Source organism: Dipodomys ordii, unplaced genomic scaffold (genome assembly GCF_000151885.1).
Source record: "Dipodomys ordii isolate 6190 unplaced genomic scaffold, Dord_2.0 Scaffold47, whole genome shotgun sequence".
Classification (NCBI taxonomy): Eukaryota; Metazoa; Chordata; class Mammalia; order Rodentia; family Heteromyidae; genus Dipodomys; species Dipodomys ordii.
The window spans coordinates 6,436,065-6,451,422 of NW_012267263.1; the positions used below are offsets into that span (position 1 = coordinate 6,436,065).

General features: G+C 47.5%; 1 protein-coding gene across 1 annotated transcript in view; it reads left to right on the top strand.

Annotated features, from left to right (window-relative positions):
- The window catches only part of Npas2 (neuronal PAS domain protein 2), a 179,731-nt gene that overhangs the window by 157,663 nt on the left and 6,710 nt on the right, over positions 1-15,358 (top strand). Inside the window, exons 12-16 of the mRNA XM_013019736.1 lie at positions 1,156-1,245; positions 6,638-6,784; positions 11,669-11,863; positions 14,093-14,283; positions 14,537-14,629. Of these exons, the coding sequence (XP_012875190.1) occupies positions 1,156-1,245; positions 6,638-6,784; positions 11,669-11,863; positions 14,093-14,283; positions 14,537-14,629 (716 nt within the window). The remainder of the gene's footprint in view (positions 1-1,155; positions 1,246-6,637; positions 6,785-11,668; positions 11,864-14,092; positions 14,284-14,536; positions 14,630-15,358) is intronic.

Consider the following 15,358-nt stretch of genomic DNA (forward strand, 5'->3'; position numbering starts at 1 on the left):
TGTGTGTGTGTGTGTCTCCCATCTTCTCGTGTGATATGAGTAGCAAATCCATGGCCACAGGACCCAATCTCATCCCTCACAGCACTTGGGTGTTAACATGTCACCTTCCTGCCTGGTGGAAAAGTCCTCCAGAATCCTTCCCGTAGGCCAGAGAAGCTTCAGTAACATGTTATATCTGCAAACAGAGCATGACCAAGCTCACTGCCTTCCTCTCCAGCATGCTCTGGAGTTGCCTCTGAGCTGTGATTGCTGTTTGTCTACCTCCTGTCCTGTCCAGGATGGCCCATGTGGCCAAGGACAGTGGCCCAGAATGCTTCCATTCCTCCTGGCCGTGCAGGTAGGAAGGTCCAAGCTAGGGTCTGATTGGGCCTGAGGTCACTCAGAGTGGCCCACCCATTGGGACTTCCTCCCACTGATGTCCTGGGTAATGCATTCTACTATGCTGCTATTTACAGTCTCTAGGGACCAGGAGGGGGAGTCAGTTTGGGGACAACTTCAGAAGAGCCCTTTGATTTTCCCTTAAAAACAAAAACAAAACAAAAGACTTGCAGCAGCTCAAAAACCTGAGGAGTTCATTCCTTCTGTCTGCCCCTTTCTGTTATTTCCCCTTGCCTACCCAACCTCCCAAGTGACCAGGAACAAGGCTCATTCCACATGACCAGTGACACTATCCAGTCTCCATTGTGGAAATGAGATCCTGGATACAGACACGCACAGCAGGTGTGCCTGTCTATATTCCTGATTCACAGAAGAGACTGGGGTCACGCACAAGCCCACTCTGGCTAAAGCGCATCCCTGCTGGGACTGCTTGATGACATGCTGAGGATCAGTTACTTAGGGGACAGAACAGCTTAGTTCATTGAGGATAGACTCCCGGACCAGGAATCATGGACCCTGAATACTCCAGGAGCTTGTTCAAAGGCCAGCTGTGCCCTGTACCAGGCAGGCATCAGCCCTGACCACATTGCCTACTCAGGAAGTGGGCCAGCCAGCATCGTCTAAATGTGCATACCTGCTGGAAGACTTCATGCTCAGCTGTCCACCTTGAGGCTTGCACAAGGGCCTCCTTTTAACTGGAGAAGCCTACCGAATGAGAGCTGCCACCCCTGGAACAGCCCAGAAGCAGTTGGTTAACAAGCTCCTTTCTCCTTCCAGACCCCTCTGCCCTCCCCATCCACCTGCGACCTCACGCAGCAGCTCCTGCCACAGACCATTTTGCAGACTCCGCCGGCTCCCATGGCGCAGGTGAATCTGGGACTTGGGACGGGGCACCACTTCTTCCAGACAAAGTGAATGACAGCCTCTGGGCGTGTGCTAGCCACCAAGGCCCTACCAGGGGGGTGTGCCTCCCAGGACACAAGGGGGCATAGGCAGCCATGTTGTCATCTTTATCCTGGCCTTGTCTGCCACACTTGGCTTATCCATGTACATCCCCCAACTTCTTTTCCCCCAGGTCTACTTGTCCTCACAATACCTTTGTTCATCTGTCACTTTCTACCTTCTTTATTTGGGGGGGGGGCCATGGGGGAGGAGAGGCTTAACTTTTTTCACTCAAGGTTGGTGCTTAATCACTTGTGCCACATTTCCACTTTTGGTTTTGGGGTTGTTGTTGTTGTTGTTGTTGTTTTCTGGTTAGCTAGAGAGACTCATGGACTTTTCTGCTGCGCTGGCTTTAAACTCAGATCCTCAGAGCTCAGTCTCCTGAGGATCTGGGATTCCAGGTGTGAGCCACCAATGCTCAGCTTCCATTCCCTTTTTATGACTCCAGATTGGCTGTGAGGTTGTAGAAAAGGTCTTCTTTGGGCCACATGGCGTAGGAAGACTCCAAAAGGATCTAAAAACTATTGAGTCCAGTGCTATAAATACCAGAATTTTTTTAAATAAAAAAGGATTATGGCTTTGCTGAGTAATTTCTTCCGATTTCAACCACATTCTGTGAATTCTTATTTAGGTCAGTCTATGAGCAAGCAGTTAGGGATGCAGAGATGATCAGAGCCTGGTCCTTGCTCTTGATACCCAGAGTTTAAGGATGAGGCAGGCAGACATGTAGAGAGAGCCTTGCTCCAGGCAAGAGAGATGTTTCTATAGAACCATCACCAAACAGGCTGCCATGGTAGGATGGTGAGGAGGCTGCCACGTGGAGAGACGGGACCAGAAAAGAGGCACCTGAGTGTGTGTTTACTGGGAAGGTACAGAAGCCTCTCATCTGCCAGGAGTAGAGGGGACAGGGGCCCCACAATAGGCTGACTGACTCAGGGAGGAGTTGGGCTGATTGACTGGCAGAGCCTCTGCTAAGCCGAGGGCTCGGACTTCCCTTCCTTGGTGTGGCATTTAGCTTTGTCCTAATCCCTGGGCACAAGCCAGACCTGGGTCCCTGGAGATTGACCAGCAAATCTGCCATGGCTGATGGAAGCTATTTCAGAACATAATCAGAACACAGAAGTGGCCTACAGTCTTTACACATGCTAGCATATGCTTCTTGCCAGAGTCAGACTTGAGGAGTAAGTTAAAAGCTGTGCACCCAGTCTATTAATTAAAGTAGTCCATCTTTATCTTTGTTGCAAAAAAAAATCAGAAGCATGCTTTTCCTCTTCAAATTGCTAAGGCACACACATGTATGGTATGAAGTAAGTAACCTTTCGATCAAAAGGCATATGAAATAAGAAAGAATTCCTCTAATCACCTGGTCTGCATAGTTAAGAACGTCTGTGTTAATGCCTCTCTAGGGTGTCATTAAAGCCCTGTCAGAATTCGAACTCTTCATTTGACTTCACTTGTAATGGCAACTACCTTGGTCTGTCAGTGCACTGTAATTAATAACAACAACTTTTTTTTTCTTTTTCTTTCTTTTGTCAGTCATGGGACTTAAACTCTGGGCCTGAATGCTGTCCCTCAGCTCTTCAGCTCAAGGCTAGTGCTCTACCACGTGAGCCACTGCACCACTTCTGGTTTTCTGAGCGGTTTATTGGAGATAAGAGTCTCACGGACTTTCCTGCCCGGGCTGGCTTTGAACAGTGATCCTCAGATTTCAGCCGCCTGAGTAGCTAGGATTACAGGCGTAAGCCACCAGCACCCAGCTAACTGCGGTTTTTAGGACAGTCTTTTATTTTGTTTTGTTTGAACAACCTGGGATTTAGAATCAGAACCTTGTGCTCTTTCTGGCTTACTTGTTGGGCTGGTACTCTACCACTTGAGCCATGTCTCTAACTCAGTTTTTGCTGGTTATTTTGTAAACGGAATCTAGCAGACTTTTCTGCTCAATCTGGCTTTGAACCAGGTCCTCTGTATCACAGTATCTTGATTAGCTAGGATTACAGGCTTGAGCCACCAGCACCTGGCTCAGATGCACCTCTTGTCTAATATTTTCCATCCTTAGCCGGTTGCTCTATGTACAGGGAACCAGCTCTATTGACTTCTCAAGTCAGCGGTTCCTCCCCATACCCACATCAAATAGAATGATTATATTTTTCAATTTCCCCTCAATCCCTCACCAGTGTTATCAGTGTCACATTCTGTCAGACATAGGTAAAATAGAATCCAAATTCTGGAAAGTAGTTGTCTGAATAACAAATAATTTTTCCAAAAAGCCTCTTTTGCTTAATACTATACTTCTAAAATCTCTCTCTCTCTCACTCACTCTCCCTCTCTTCCTCTCCTTCTCCCTCCCTCCTTCTGTCTCCTCTCTCCTTTCTTTCTCTCTCTCCTATCTTTCCAGCCCAGCCAGAAAATTCCTCATGAAAATCTTGTCTCCAATTAACCACTCAAAAATCTGAAGTGGAGCTGTGGCTTGAAGTGGTAGAGCACTAGCCTTGAGCAAAAGAAGTCAGAGTCAGTTCCCAGGCCCTGAGTTCAAGCCCCATGACCAATTAAATAAATATAGTAAAAAGGTTTTAAAAGTCTCTAACTTAGAGTAGACCTCTTTGCCAAAAAGGGTCAAGCATAAACTGACATGCTGAATTTAAATCCCTTTGTACAACTACTTAAAGGTAATTTTTAAATATTTTTTGTGCCAGTACTGGCCCTTGTACTTTTCTTGGCTTTTTCATTCAAAGCTTCAGCTCTATCACTGAAGTCACAGCTCTACTCGCAGCTTTTTATTGGTGAATTGGAGATAAGTATCTCACTTTCTTTGTCATCAAAACCTGACCAAAAAAAATAAAAATAAAAGATCTGGGATTGTAGCTCAGCAATAGAGAGTTTCCTGGTGTGCTCTAGGTCCTTGGTTCCAGCCTGGACGCCAGAGGAAACCCGGGACAGTGCTAAGTCCTGTTACTCTGCAGTGCTAGCCCCTGTGGCCACTCTCAGAACCAACCAAACAATGAAGAGCTGGCTCAGCTGTAGGCAGAGCTGAAGATCTGAACCAACCACAGCAGCTTCTGTCTTTTTCTTAATTAAATATCTGATACATGTGGCTTGCTTGATAGAATGTTCTTTCCAAACTCCAGCTGAATGCTTTGATTGATTCCACTGTGGTACAGGTTTTTGTGCGGCAGGCAGCATAGGACAGGCATTTTTACACTTGTGTAAATAAAAGTGTGAGTCACTGTGACTGAGGTGGGCTGGGGACTGGGAGTAGGGCTTACTAGTCAAGCTCTTAGCCTCAGGGTCACATTCTGACCTTATCTAGCCGGGTGACCTTGAGCAGGCATGTCACACTTCTGTGCACTTCTGCTTGTCTGGGGCAATGGCTGGCCTATGTGGGTGTCTGCAAATGGCAGCACCTGCCATTCTCCTTGCTCTTTCTGTTATCAATTTGCTGCTCCGAGGACTGTGGTTGGTTGCAGCATCCTCTGGTATGTGCTGTCTGTGTCTTCACACTCTCAGGCACCCTGATAGTCCAAGTGTGCAAGGACAGAAAAGAAAAAGATTCTGGAGGCATTTGCCAAAAACAGTGGGCAAGAAGCAGACTGGAAGATGTTATATAAAGATATCAGGAGTAGAGGGAAGCATTGTATAAAGATGAGAGGGAGGAAGGATTAGGAAGATGGGATGGAGAGAGGAAAGGGAAGAGAAGGAGGGAAAGAGGAAAGAAGAAAGGAAAGGAAAGGAAAGAGGGAGTAACAAAGGGAGGAGGAGGGAAAGGGGCAAGAAGGAAGAAAAGGGAAGGGGAGGGAAAGGAGGAAAGAAGGAAGGGAGTGGGAGAAGAAGCTGGAAAAGGAAAGGAAGACGGGAGAAAAGGAAGAAAAAGAGAAGCCCAACTCTGGCTCAAGCCTATGATCCTAGCTGCTTAGGAAGTATAAATAGGGGATTGTGGTTCAAGATCAGTGAGGAATAGGCTGAGTTTTTAAGACTCCATCTCAACCAATGGCTGGGCAGGGTAACATGTACCTGTTAGCTTAGCAGTTCAGGAGGATGACACGTAGGCTGTCCCAGACACAAAGCAAAACTCTCAAAAATAACCAACACAGTGGAGATGAGAGGGAAAACCTTGGAGAGAGCAAGGGAAGGGGTGACATTGTCCAAGAGAAATGTGCTCTTTACCTGACTTATATAACTGTAAGCCCTCTGTTACATCACCTTTATAATAACAATAAAAATCTTTTCAAAAATAAAAATAAGAAAATAACCAACCACAAAAAGGGCTAGTGGAGTGTCCCAAGTGATAATGCACTTGCCTATCGAGTTCAAGGCCAAAGGTACAACGGAGAAACCAAAAGGAAGGAGCGGGGAGTAAAGAGGAAAAGAATATCTCAAGTCCAGGGGTCAGGAATGTGGCTTAGTGGTAGAGTGCTTGCCTAGCATGCATGAAGCCCTGGGTTTAATTCCTCAGTACTACATACACAGAAAAGGCCAGAAGTGGTGGTGTGGCTCAAGTGGTAGAGTGCTGGCCTTGAGCAAAAGAAAAGAAGATCAGAGACAGTGCCCAGGCCCTGAGTTGAAGCCCCAGGACTGACAAAAAGAAAGAAAAAAGAAAATCTCAAGTACGGAAAGTTCATTTGCCTTAGTAAATGAGAGCCACAGCCTTAGAGAGCCCAGCTTTTGTCCTGTTAATTGGAGAGAAGAGTCTCATGGACTTTCCCATCCAGGCTGGCTTCCAGCTGAGATCCTCAGATCTCGGCCTCCTGAGTAGCTAGCATCACAGGTATGAGCCACCAGCCTCTCTGGCCAGGTGAGTGTTCTTTTCTGACTTGCATGGCAGCAAGTGACCCAAAGAGGAAGATGGAAAGGCAGGAAGGTCTCCATGGTCCCACCTCCATTGGAAAGCCCCAGGATCAGATTTAAGATTGGGCCCAGGAATTTCTGTGATGATAACATCATGCCTTCAATGACCAAAAGGAAGAAAAAGAAAGACTCAGATGCTGTCCTTTTGTCTCCCTGACTAAATCTGGAATCTGTATATAAGTAGGACTTCCATCATACTCCAATTGTGGTGGGCTTCCCTACCTACAGTGCAGTAAAAATCAGTCCTGAGATCCAACTGGGCATACTGTCACCGGCAGCCTGGGAAAGGATCACTGGCTGGATACCCTAGCATACCACACCCTCATCCCCAGCTCCTGCTCCCTGAGCTCAGGTGAGCTCAGGGGCTGGAAGGGGATGCTCACAGGGCTGATTGTAATCATGCATGAGCTCTCTGCCAGGCAGAATAAATAACTCCTTGATCTGGTTGTGTGTTTGACCTTGTCCCCCTCGGAAGTTCTCAGCACAGTTCAGCATGTTCCAGACCATTAAAGACCAGCTGGAACAACGGACGCGGATCCTACAGGCCAACATCCGGTGGCAGCAGGAAGAACTCCACAAGATCCAGGAGCAGCTCTGCCTAGTCCAGGACTCCAATGTCCAGGTATGTCCCTGTCCAGGTGGGCCTCCCTCCTCCCAACTCTGTGGGTCAGTCCTTAAGACAGCCAGAGCTTTCTCCAAGCCTCTGTGAAGCACCTCACTGGGCCACATATGCTCAGGGAACATGGAAACATCCATTGCAAAGTACAAGGAGCAAATTCACCTCCCTGTTCCCATCTCCTGCCCAGACATGAAATTCCCCTTCCCTCCCCATCACTCTTACAGGCCCCATCCATTGGCTGCCCCCCTGAGTTGTTATCCTCAAATCTGACCTTTGATTACCACTTGAGTCCTAAATTGTAGCTCCCAACATGCATATAGCTTCAGCCCCAGCAGCAAGAGGTAAAGGCAACTTTATACTGTTTCCTCTGACATAATATGAACACATGAGGCCAGGGAGAAGGGAGGAACACACTGTGCACACTGCACACAGCCTGAGAGGGCAGCACAGAGAAGGGCCATCTCCCAGCCACCTGTCCCATGAGCCAGGTGGACACTGTTCAGTCTGATGGAAGCAGCTCTCAGTTTATTACGAGGTATACTTCTTGGACTCCTTTCAGGCAATTTTAACTTTGGAGGGAAAACTTGGACTGCTAAATCTCTCCTTAGAGATAAGTTATTTAGCCGACACTGGCAGCTCACACCTGTCATCCTAGCTACTCAGGAGGCTGAGATCTGAGGACTGAGGTTCAAAGCCAACCCAAGCAGGAAAGTCCATGAGACTCTTATCTATAGCTAACCACCAAAAAGCCAGAAGTGGAGCTGTGGCTCAAGTTGTAGAGTACCAGTTTGTGCAAAAGAAAAAGAAAAAGCTAGGGAATAGCACCAAGGCCCTGAGTTCAAACCCAAGTTCTGGTGTGGCATTCACACACACACACACACACACACACACACACACACACACACACAAACACACGATTATTTTTTTTACTAAATTTTACCTGTTTTAGTACAAGAATGTCTTCACAATTGCTTTTAGGCTCAATCTTCCATTGCAAATGTAATTCTAGCAAAGCTTGGAGTCTGCCTGGACCACCAAGCCCTGCTACTCTCTTTAGAGAGACAAGAAGAGACCCCTCAGGACATTGTCCCTGCTGCTTCCCTGTCCCTGCCATATGGATCTTCTCCTGACCACCTAGCTTCTGAAGCTCAGTGTCACCAACAACAGACAGTGGCAGGCCATAGCAGGAGCGCATGTATAACCGAATTCACACAGAATGTTGGTTGGCTGGAGACACCTCCCCTGGCTGTCCTGCCTGCCAGTGTCTCCTATATGCTCCTAGGCAGTGATGGGGACCAGGAGTGACACTTCTGTTCCTCCCCTTCCTCCTGAGTAGCACCCTCACCATGGAGAGGACCCCAGGCAAAGACAGGCCACCACTCTGCGCCTACACCCCAGGCCTCTGTGACTGCCGTGCAAGCAGCAAGCCTCACCCAGACGGCCTGCACCACACCCAGCGTCCTGCTTCAGAGACACTCTTACACACACACAGGTGGTCGCACGCGTAGAAAAGGGGCATCAAGCTATCAACATAATAAGCCCTTTTGTGTATGTGCCAGTACTGTAGTCTTGATTCAGGGGCTTGAACTCTCCCTTAGCTTTTTCACTCAAGGCTGACGCTCTACTACCTAAGCCATACCTCTGTTTTGGGCTTTTTGCTAATTAATTGGAGATAAGAGTCTTACGGAATTTTCTCAGATCTCAGACTCTTGAGTAGCTAGGATTCTAGGTGTGAGCCACCAGCACCCAGCCAAGCAGACCCTTTGTACTTATTCTTTCCCAGTTACAGCATTCTTCCTGCTGATCCCAAGGCCTGGTTGGTAAACCCAGAACTTGCCCAATTGTAACCACTTGAGTAGAGTTTTCACACTAATGGGAAAGGGGGAGACTGAGCCAGAGAGTGTTCACACTAAGTTAGGTGTATGAACATTCACCACAGTCCACTTCCTGGATCAGCAACAAGAGCTAGACTTGCAAGCAGCGCATTACAGACTTAGCACTTTTGACTCCACTACAGAGAATTAGGGTATTTCCTCATTGGCCAGAGCATTTTTTAAAGTTCCAAAGAGCACCTGAGCTCTGTGAGAGGCGCCATGAAATCAGCTCCTCCGGTCTCTTCCTTCCTTGGGCCTGATCTTGGCAGTGGAATTTTCCAAAGAACATGGAAATCTACAGATAGTCAAACCAGAGAAGATTCCTCCAGCAGTCAACCATCTTGTTTGTAGGTTGTTTTCTTTTTAAGATAAAGAAATACATTCTACAATGCCTAACTAAAATGTGACATTTGTTTTTAAGGAGACATTCTGTGATTTAAATGTACATAATAAACAAGTAAAAACTAGTCCAACCACCCCCACACCTTCCCCAAAGAGTGGGGTAGCCAGGCACCAGTGGCTCATAATCCTAGTAATTCACCATAGTGAATAGTGTAATCCTAGCTATTCACCATAGGAGGCTGAGATCTGAGAATCACTGTTCAAAGTCAACCCAGGCAGAAAAGTCCATGAGACTCTTATTTCCAATTAACCGCCAAAAAGCTGTAAGTAGAGCTGTTACTCAAGTGGTAGAGTGCCAGCCTTAAGTGAAAAAGCTAAGGAATAGCACCACATTTCAAGCACCAGTACTCACACAAAAGAAAAGATGGAGGGGAGGGGGCTGCATTCTATGTCTGATGACATAGAATGACAAGCTTGTGATAAATACTGAATTCTATGGAAGATGTATTGTCATGTGGGACCTAATTGTGCTTTATTTTGTGTGTCTGAAGCATCCTATAATGACAAGAATTTGTCAAAGTAAGCCAACAAAAATAATGAATACAAGGTCAGTTTGTTCTATAAAGTAAAAAACTTTTCCTACTTGAATTAGGGAACAATTTTTCTTCACATTGTCCATAAAATTGACCCTCAGAGTCTTTAAAGAAGTATTGTCTTGATGGGCACTGGTAGCTCACACCTGTAATCCCAGCTATGCAGGAGGCTGAGATCTGAGGTCTGCAGTTTGAAGTGAGCTCAGGCAGGAAATTCCATGAGACTCTTATTTCTAAAAGCTATTCAGAAAAAGCCAGAAGAGCCGGGTGCCAGTGGCTTATGCTTATAATCCTAGCTACTCAGGAGGCTGAGATCTGAGGATCGAGGTTCAAAGCCAGCCCAGGCAGCAAAGTCTGTGGAGACTCTTATCTCCATTAAACTGTTCATAAAACCAGAAGTGGTGCTGTGGCTCAAGTGGTAGGGCTCTAGCTTTGAGCTGAAGAGCTGAGGGGCAGCACCCAGACCCAGAGTTCAAGCCCACGACCAACCAACCACCAACTAACCAACAAGAAGGAGGAGGAGGAGGAGAGGAAGGAAGGAAGGAAGGAAGGAGAAGAAAGTGACACAAGTGGTAGAGTACAAGCCTTGAGCAAAAGAAGCTCAGAGACAGGACTTAGGCCCTGAGTTCAAGCCCCACTACAGATGCGCACGCGTACACACACACACATACACACACGCACACACACACACACACACACGTGTATTGTCTTAAGCCATAAAATTCCCTTTTGGCACACGCGCACACACACACACACGTGTATTGTCTTAAGCCATAAAATTCCCTTTTGGCCAGATGACTGGCTCACGTCCCTGGTTATTCAGTTATTATTGATAAGTTCAAACCTTTGTGAGGCCCTGTGGATGTGCTGAAAGTCCCCATTGCCAGTTCATCAGTGAGAGACTGCCTCTTGTTCTTTTTGAGACATGTCTGCCCTCTGCTGGCTTCCCAGGTTAGCTCCTAAAAGGACTACTGTAGTAATGTAGTAGCAAATAACATGCACACTGATTGGTTCCTTCTACCATCTACAATCCATCTGTCCTCCCATGCAACTTCCTCTCCTTCCATCCACACACCCACCTGTCACCCACTTATCTATCCATCCACCAGTTACTGGGCATAGATAGGGCCTAGTCCTACTTGAGGTATAATGTGGCCCACACCATGGATTATGCAACCTGGCACCATTAAGACATTATGTGTTCCTTTCCAAGGGGCTCCCTCATAAGGACCTGGTAAGCCAACTTGAACCATAAAAAGTATATCAAATGATGTACAGAGCACCTGATGTATACCACTTTCAGTGTCAGAAGTATTCACTTGATTGTGACCTTCATGAAGGCAGTGACAGTGTGTAGCCAACCCACTGCTGGGTCTGCTGCTACATCATGAGCTGTGTCCAGGTAGGTCAAGGAGGGTAAGGCATCTGTCCTAGCTAGTGATGGTGGCACATGCCTATAATCCCAGCAAGTTAGGAGGCAGAGACAGGAACATCAGACCTCTAGTACAAGACCCTATTTAAAACCTAAAAACAAAACGACTGAAGATGTATCTCGAGTGGAAAATGCTTGCCTAGCAGGCACAGGCTGAGTTCAGTCTCCAAGATTGACAAAAGAAGAAAAAGAATATAAATCTTCCAGGCACAGTGATGATGGACTTATTCCTGTAATCCCAGCCACTCAGAAGGCAGAGAGCAGGAGGATTGCAGTTAGGAGGCCAGCCCAGGCAAAACTCAGTCAGACCCCCCCCATCTTACCTAGCAATTCGGTGTAGTGGCTTATACCTTTTGTCCTCCAAAAGCACAAATAGGAAGATCACAATCCAGTGTATAAACATGAGACAGTATTCCAAAAATAGCTAAGGCAAAAAAAAAAAAGGCTAAAAGTGTGGCTCCAGGGGTGAGTACCTGCTTGCAAGTGCATGGTCCTGAGTTCAAACCCCAGTACTACCATAAAGCAAAGAAAAAAATGGAAGAAATCTGTGCTCTTACTGTAACAGGAAAGACAAAGAAGCAAAGAAGGCACCTGCCTGTGGGGCACACATGGCCCCAGCTCACAGGGGCTTCTCTTCTGCTCCCAGATGTTTCTGCAGCAGCCAGCAGTGTCCCTGAGCTTCAGCAGCACCCAGCGGCCCGAGGCTCCACAGCAGCTCCAGCAAAGGCCGGGTGCAGCGCAGCCCCAGCTGGTGGCTAGCTCTCAGCTCGCTGGGCCCATGACCTCGGCCCAAGTCACCAACCAGCACCTGCTCAGAGAACCAAGTGTGCTCTCCACCCAGGTAACACATCCTGCCCCACACTGTCCTTGTCACTCCTGTAGTCAGTCTTGAAGCCAGGACATACGTTACCCCCACAGCTAAGAGCTGTGCTGCCCAGCCTGGGGCAGGCTGAGAGGGTGTGTGCTTTTCTTTATTGTGCAATCGCTTGGAGGAGCCAAGTTGTATTGTATTGGGATCCTTCTGGAATCCCTGCTCCTACCATGGATATTGAACTGATCCTGGGAACAATGAGAACATCCTGGACACTCACTGGTGGTCATGTTCCTCGGTTCATTGTCTCTTACCCCAGGTCCACCCTGCCCACCTGTTACCCTGCTGAGCCCCTCCTGTGTAGCCTCTCTCCTGCACTGCAAGTGCTACCCATCTCCCAATGGGACCCTGCTGCTGGTGGATAAGTGACACTTGAATGGAGTCAAATGATGAAGTCCTGAGCCCCGTGCTCGCAGGAAACCAAAGGACTGAAAGTGGGACACTGCCTCCCCTTCAACCTTCATATCTACACAGTTCCCAGGGCCCCAGGGAGCTTGGGCTGAGTTCCTATTCACAGAGAAACACACAGGGTGAGAAGTACCCTTGCCCTCATGTGCTCCCGGCATAATAGAGAATCTGGGAACTTAGCCAGATAATGGGGGAAATACAATTTACCCTCGGTTTTCCTATGAGGTAGGTACCAGGAAAAACCGAGGATAGTCAGGTCCCTTGTATAAATGGGCATGGTAGTGCATGGCGTTCATTTCAGCTGCTCAGGAGGCAGAAATAAGAGGATCATGGTTTGAGAACAGGTTGGGCAAAAGTTATCAAGACTCTAAGCCAGTTAGTGGTTCCTGACTATATCCCTGATAATAAGAAGGTGGAGGCAGGATCATCTTAATCCAAGACTGGCCTGGGCAAACCTATCTGAAAAGCAACTAACAGCAAAAGGATTGGGGTGTGACTCAAGTGGTAGAACACTTACCTAGCAAGTATAAGGCCCAAAGTTCAATCCCCAATAGTGAAGAAAAAAGACAATCTTTGCTCAGAGCCTACATACATCCTCTGTCACGTATTTTAAATTGCCTGTAGGTCACCTAACATGCCAGACATGATGCTTTGAAGTGGTTGTTACATTGCTTAGAGAATAATGCCAAGAAAAAAATACTGTACATAACCTCAGCACTGGTAGCTCACACCTGCAATCCTAGCTACTCAGGAGGCTGAGGTCTGAGGATCATGGGTCAACACATGCCTGGGCAGGAAAGCTCATGAGACTCTTATCTCCTGTGGCTCTAGTGGCAGAGCACTAGCCTTGAGCACAGAAGCTCAGGGACAGTGCCCCTGACTTGAATTCAAGCCCCAGATCAGTACCAATAATAATAATAATCCATTTTTCCTAATGTTAAGGTTTTTTTTGAAAGTGTAACTGAGTCAAAGAATCATCAAAATGGGTGGGAATAGCAGCATTTGGAAAAAGAAAACCCTAAGGAAGGATTTACACTATACGTTATGGCAAAATTTTGTTTTAAAAAAAAGTCTAAAAACTGACACAATGAGCAGCGACAGATAGAAGGGAAACAGACCAGAGCCCACTCCCTCATTTATTTGTTACTTCACTGGATAAATATTGGAGGCCTATATGGCAACCCCCAAATTCCTAACACTGAGGGAGAGTACTAGATAAAAAGGATTTTTAAAAACTTTGCTCTAAGTGGAAGGAGAGATACAAATGAGTAAAACTCACAAATATCAAATGATGATGTAAGTTTTGCTGGGCAGAAAATGGGTTGGAGCTTTTTGTGGGTGACCAGGAGAGGACACTTTGAGAAGACAGTATTTAGGCAAAGACTCAATTGAGGGGTGAGAGAATCAGCTCTATCAGCATAGTGAAGAACATTCCACATCGGTGGCCTGGCATGTGCAAAGGCCCTGAGGCAGGAATGAGCTTAGTAAGGTGGAAAAACAGCAATGAGGTCCCTATGTCTGGAGTGACATTTGTGAAGCAAACACTAGTTGAATTCAGTGCACAATGGTTATGTGTCTCCTAAAAGCCAGAACTATCCAAGGCCCAAGGGACTTCATGAATCTCTGAGGAGCTTACAACAAGAAAGACAGTCAAGACAATCAGTACAGAGTTGGTGCATCCTAAGTTCAAGAAGAGCCGAGGGTGGGTAGAGGAAGGCTGTGGGGAAGTTTCCTGGAGACATGGCCTGGGTTGAATCTAAGTGTTCTCTATCCAATGACATGACACTCCAGGGTCCGAAGCCAATCCGAAGCTCCCAGCTGATACACGGTAGCACCCGCTCTGTGAACAGCCTGACATCCCAGTTCAGCAGCGCCTCGGCTGTGCTCCCACCAGGCCTGAGTCTTACCACACCTGCCTCCGCCTCGCAGGATGCCAGCCAGTGCCAGCCCAGCCCCGACTTCAGCCATGATCGGCAGCTCAGGTGTGGACCGCCCTTCAGCTCACCATTCTGCCTTAGCCCAAGGCAGAATTCAGACTCTCGGGACTCAGCTGTTGATCTCTGCTAAGGAAGTGGCAGAAGAGAGCTCCATGTTCCCCACCCCACCCCCACTAGGGTTTGATCTGGGGGTGAGAGTCAGCCAGATGGCCAGCCAGGCTGTGTGGAGCTGCCCTGGACACTGGGGCTTCAGTCTGGGTGCTGATCCATAGTCTTCCCATTTCTCTTCTCTCTGAAGGCTGCTACTGAGCCAGCCCATCCAGCCCATGATGCCTGGATCCTGTGATGTAAGACAGCCGTTAGAAGTCAGCAGGACTGGGCGGCAAGTCAAGTAAGTGGCCTCGGGTGGTTGGTGGGGGTGGGAGGGTGGAGACTGAGCTACATGGTCCCAGCCTTTCTCTTTCTCTTTCAAATTATGCTTTAGGGCTTCATGGGCCTGAGCTGGCAGACTCACTGTGGGTCTCTTCTTAAAGACCAGCAAAGTATGCCCCGCAGCCTTTGTGAAGACTTCCTTGTAGGGTTTTGTTTTTGCCCCTCACCATTTACCGTTTACACAGATGAAAATTAGTACGTACTCTCCATGCTTCCAACAGGATCTGTGTGAAGCAATGCTGTCCCTCATTTGCAGTTATCTTTGGAGTTCTTTGTAAGCTTAAACACCATTGCACCCTGGTGGACAACTCTGGTAAATTTAGCCTTCTTCAACCCCAGCTGTCCATTTTGGCAGACTTTGAGCCCAACCTGCTTGGTGCTTCTGGCACTATGACCCACGACATGAGACCCTGCAAATGTGGGGCTCTCCCACCCAGATGCAGCCTCCTCCCTCACTTCCTGTCCTAGCCCATTTTCTGCTGCTTTAACGGGATGCCACTGACTGTGTAACTCATAAAGCAGGAAGGTTTATATATATTCTAGAGCACCGGAAGTATAAAAGCAGCACTTCACATCTGCTCATGTCCAGCAAGGGCCTGGTGCTGCTCACATGACAGATGACATCACATGGAGAGAGAGAGCTGGTACCTGCCTAGGTACACACACACACACACACACACACACACAC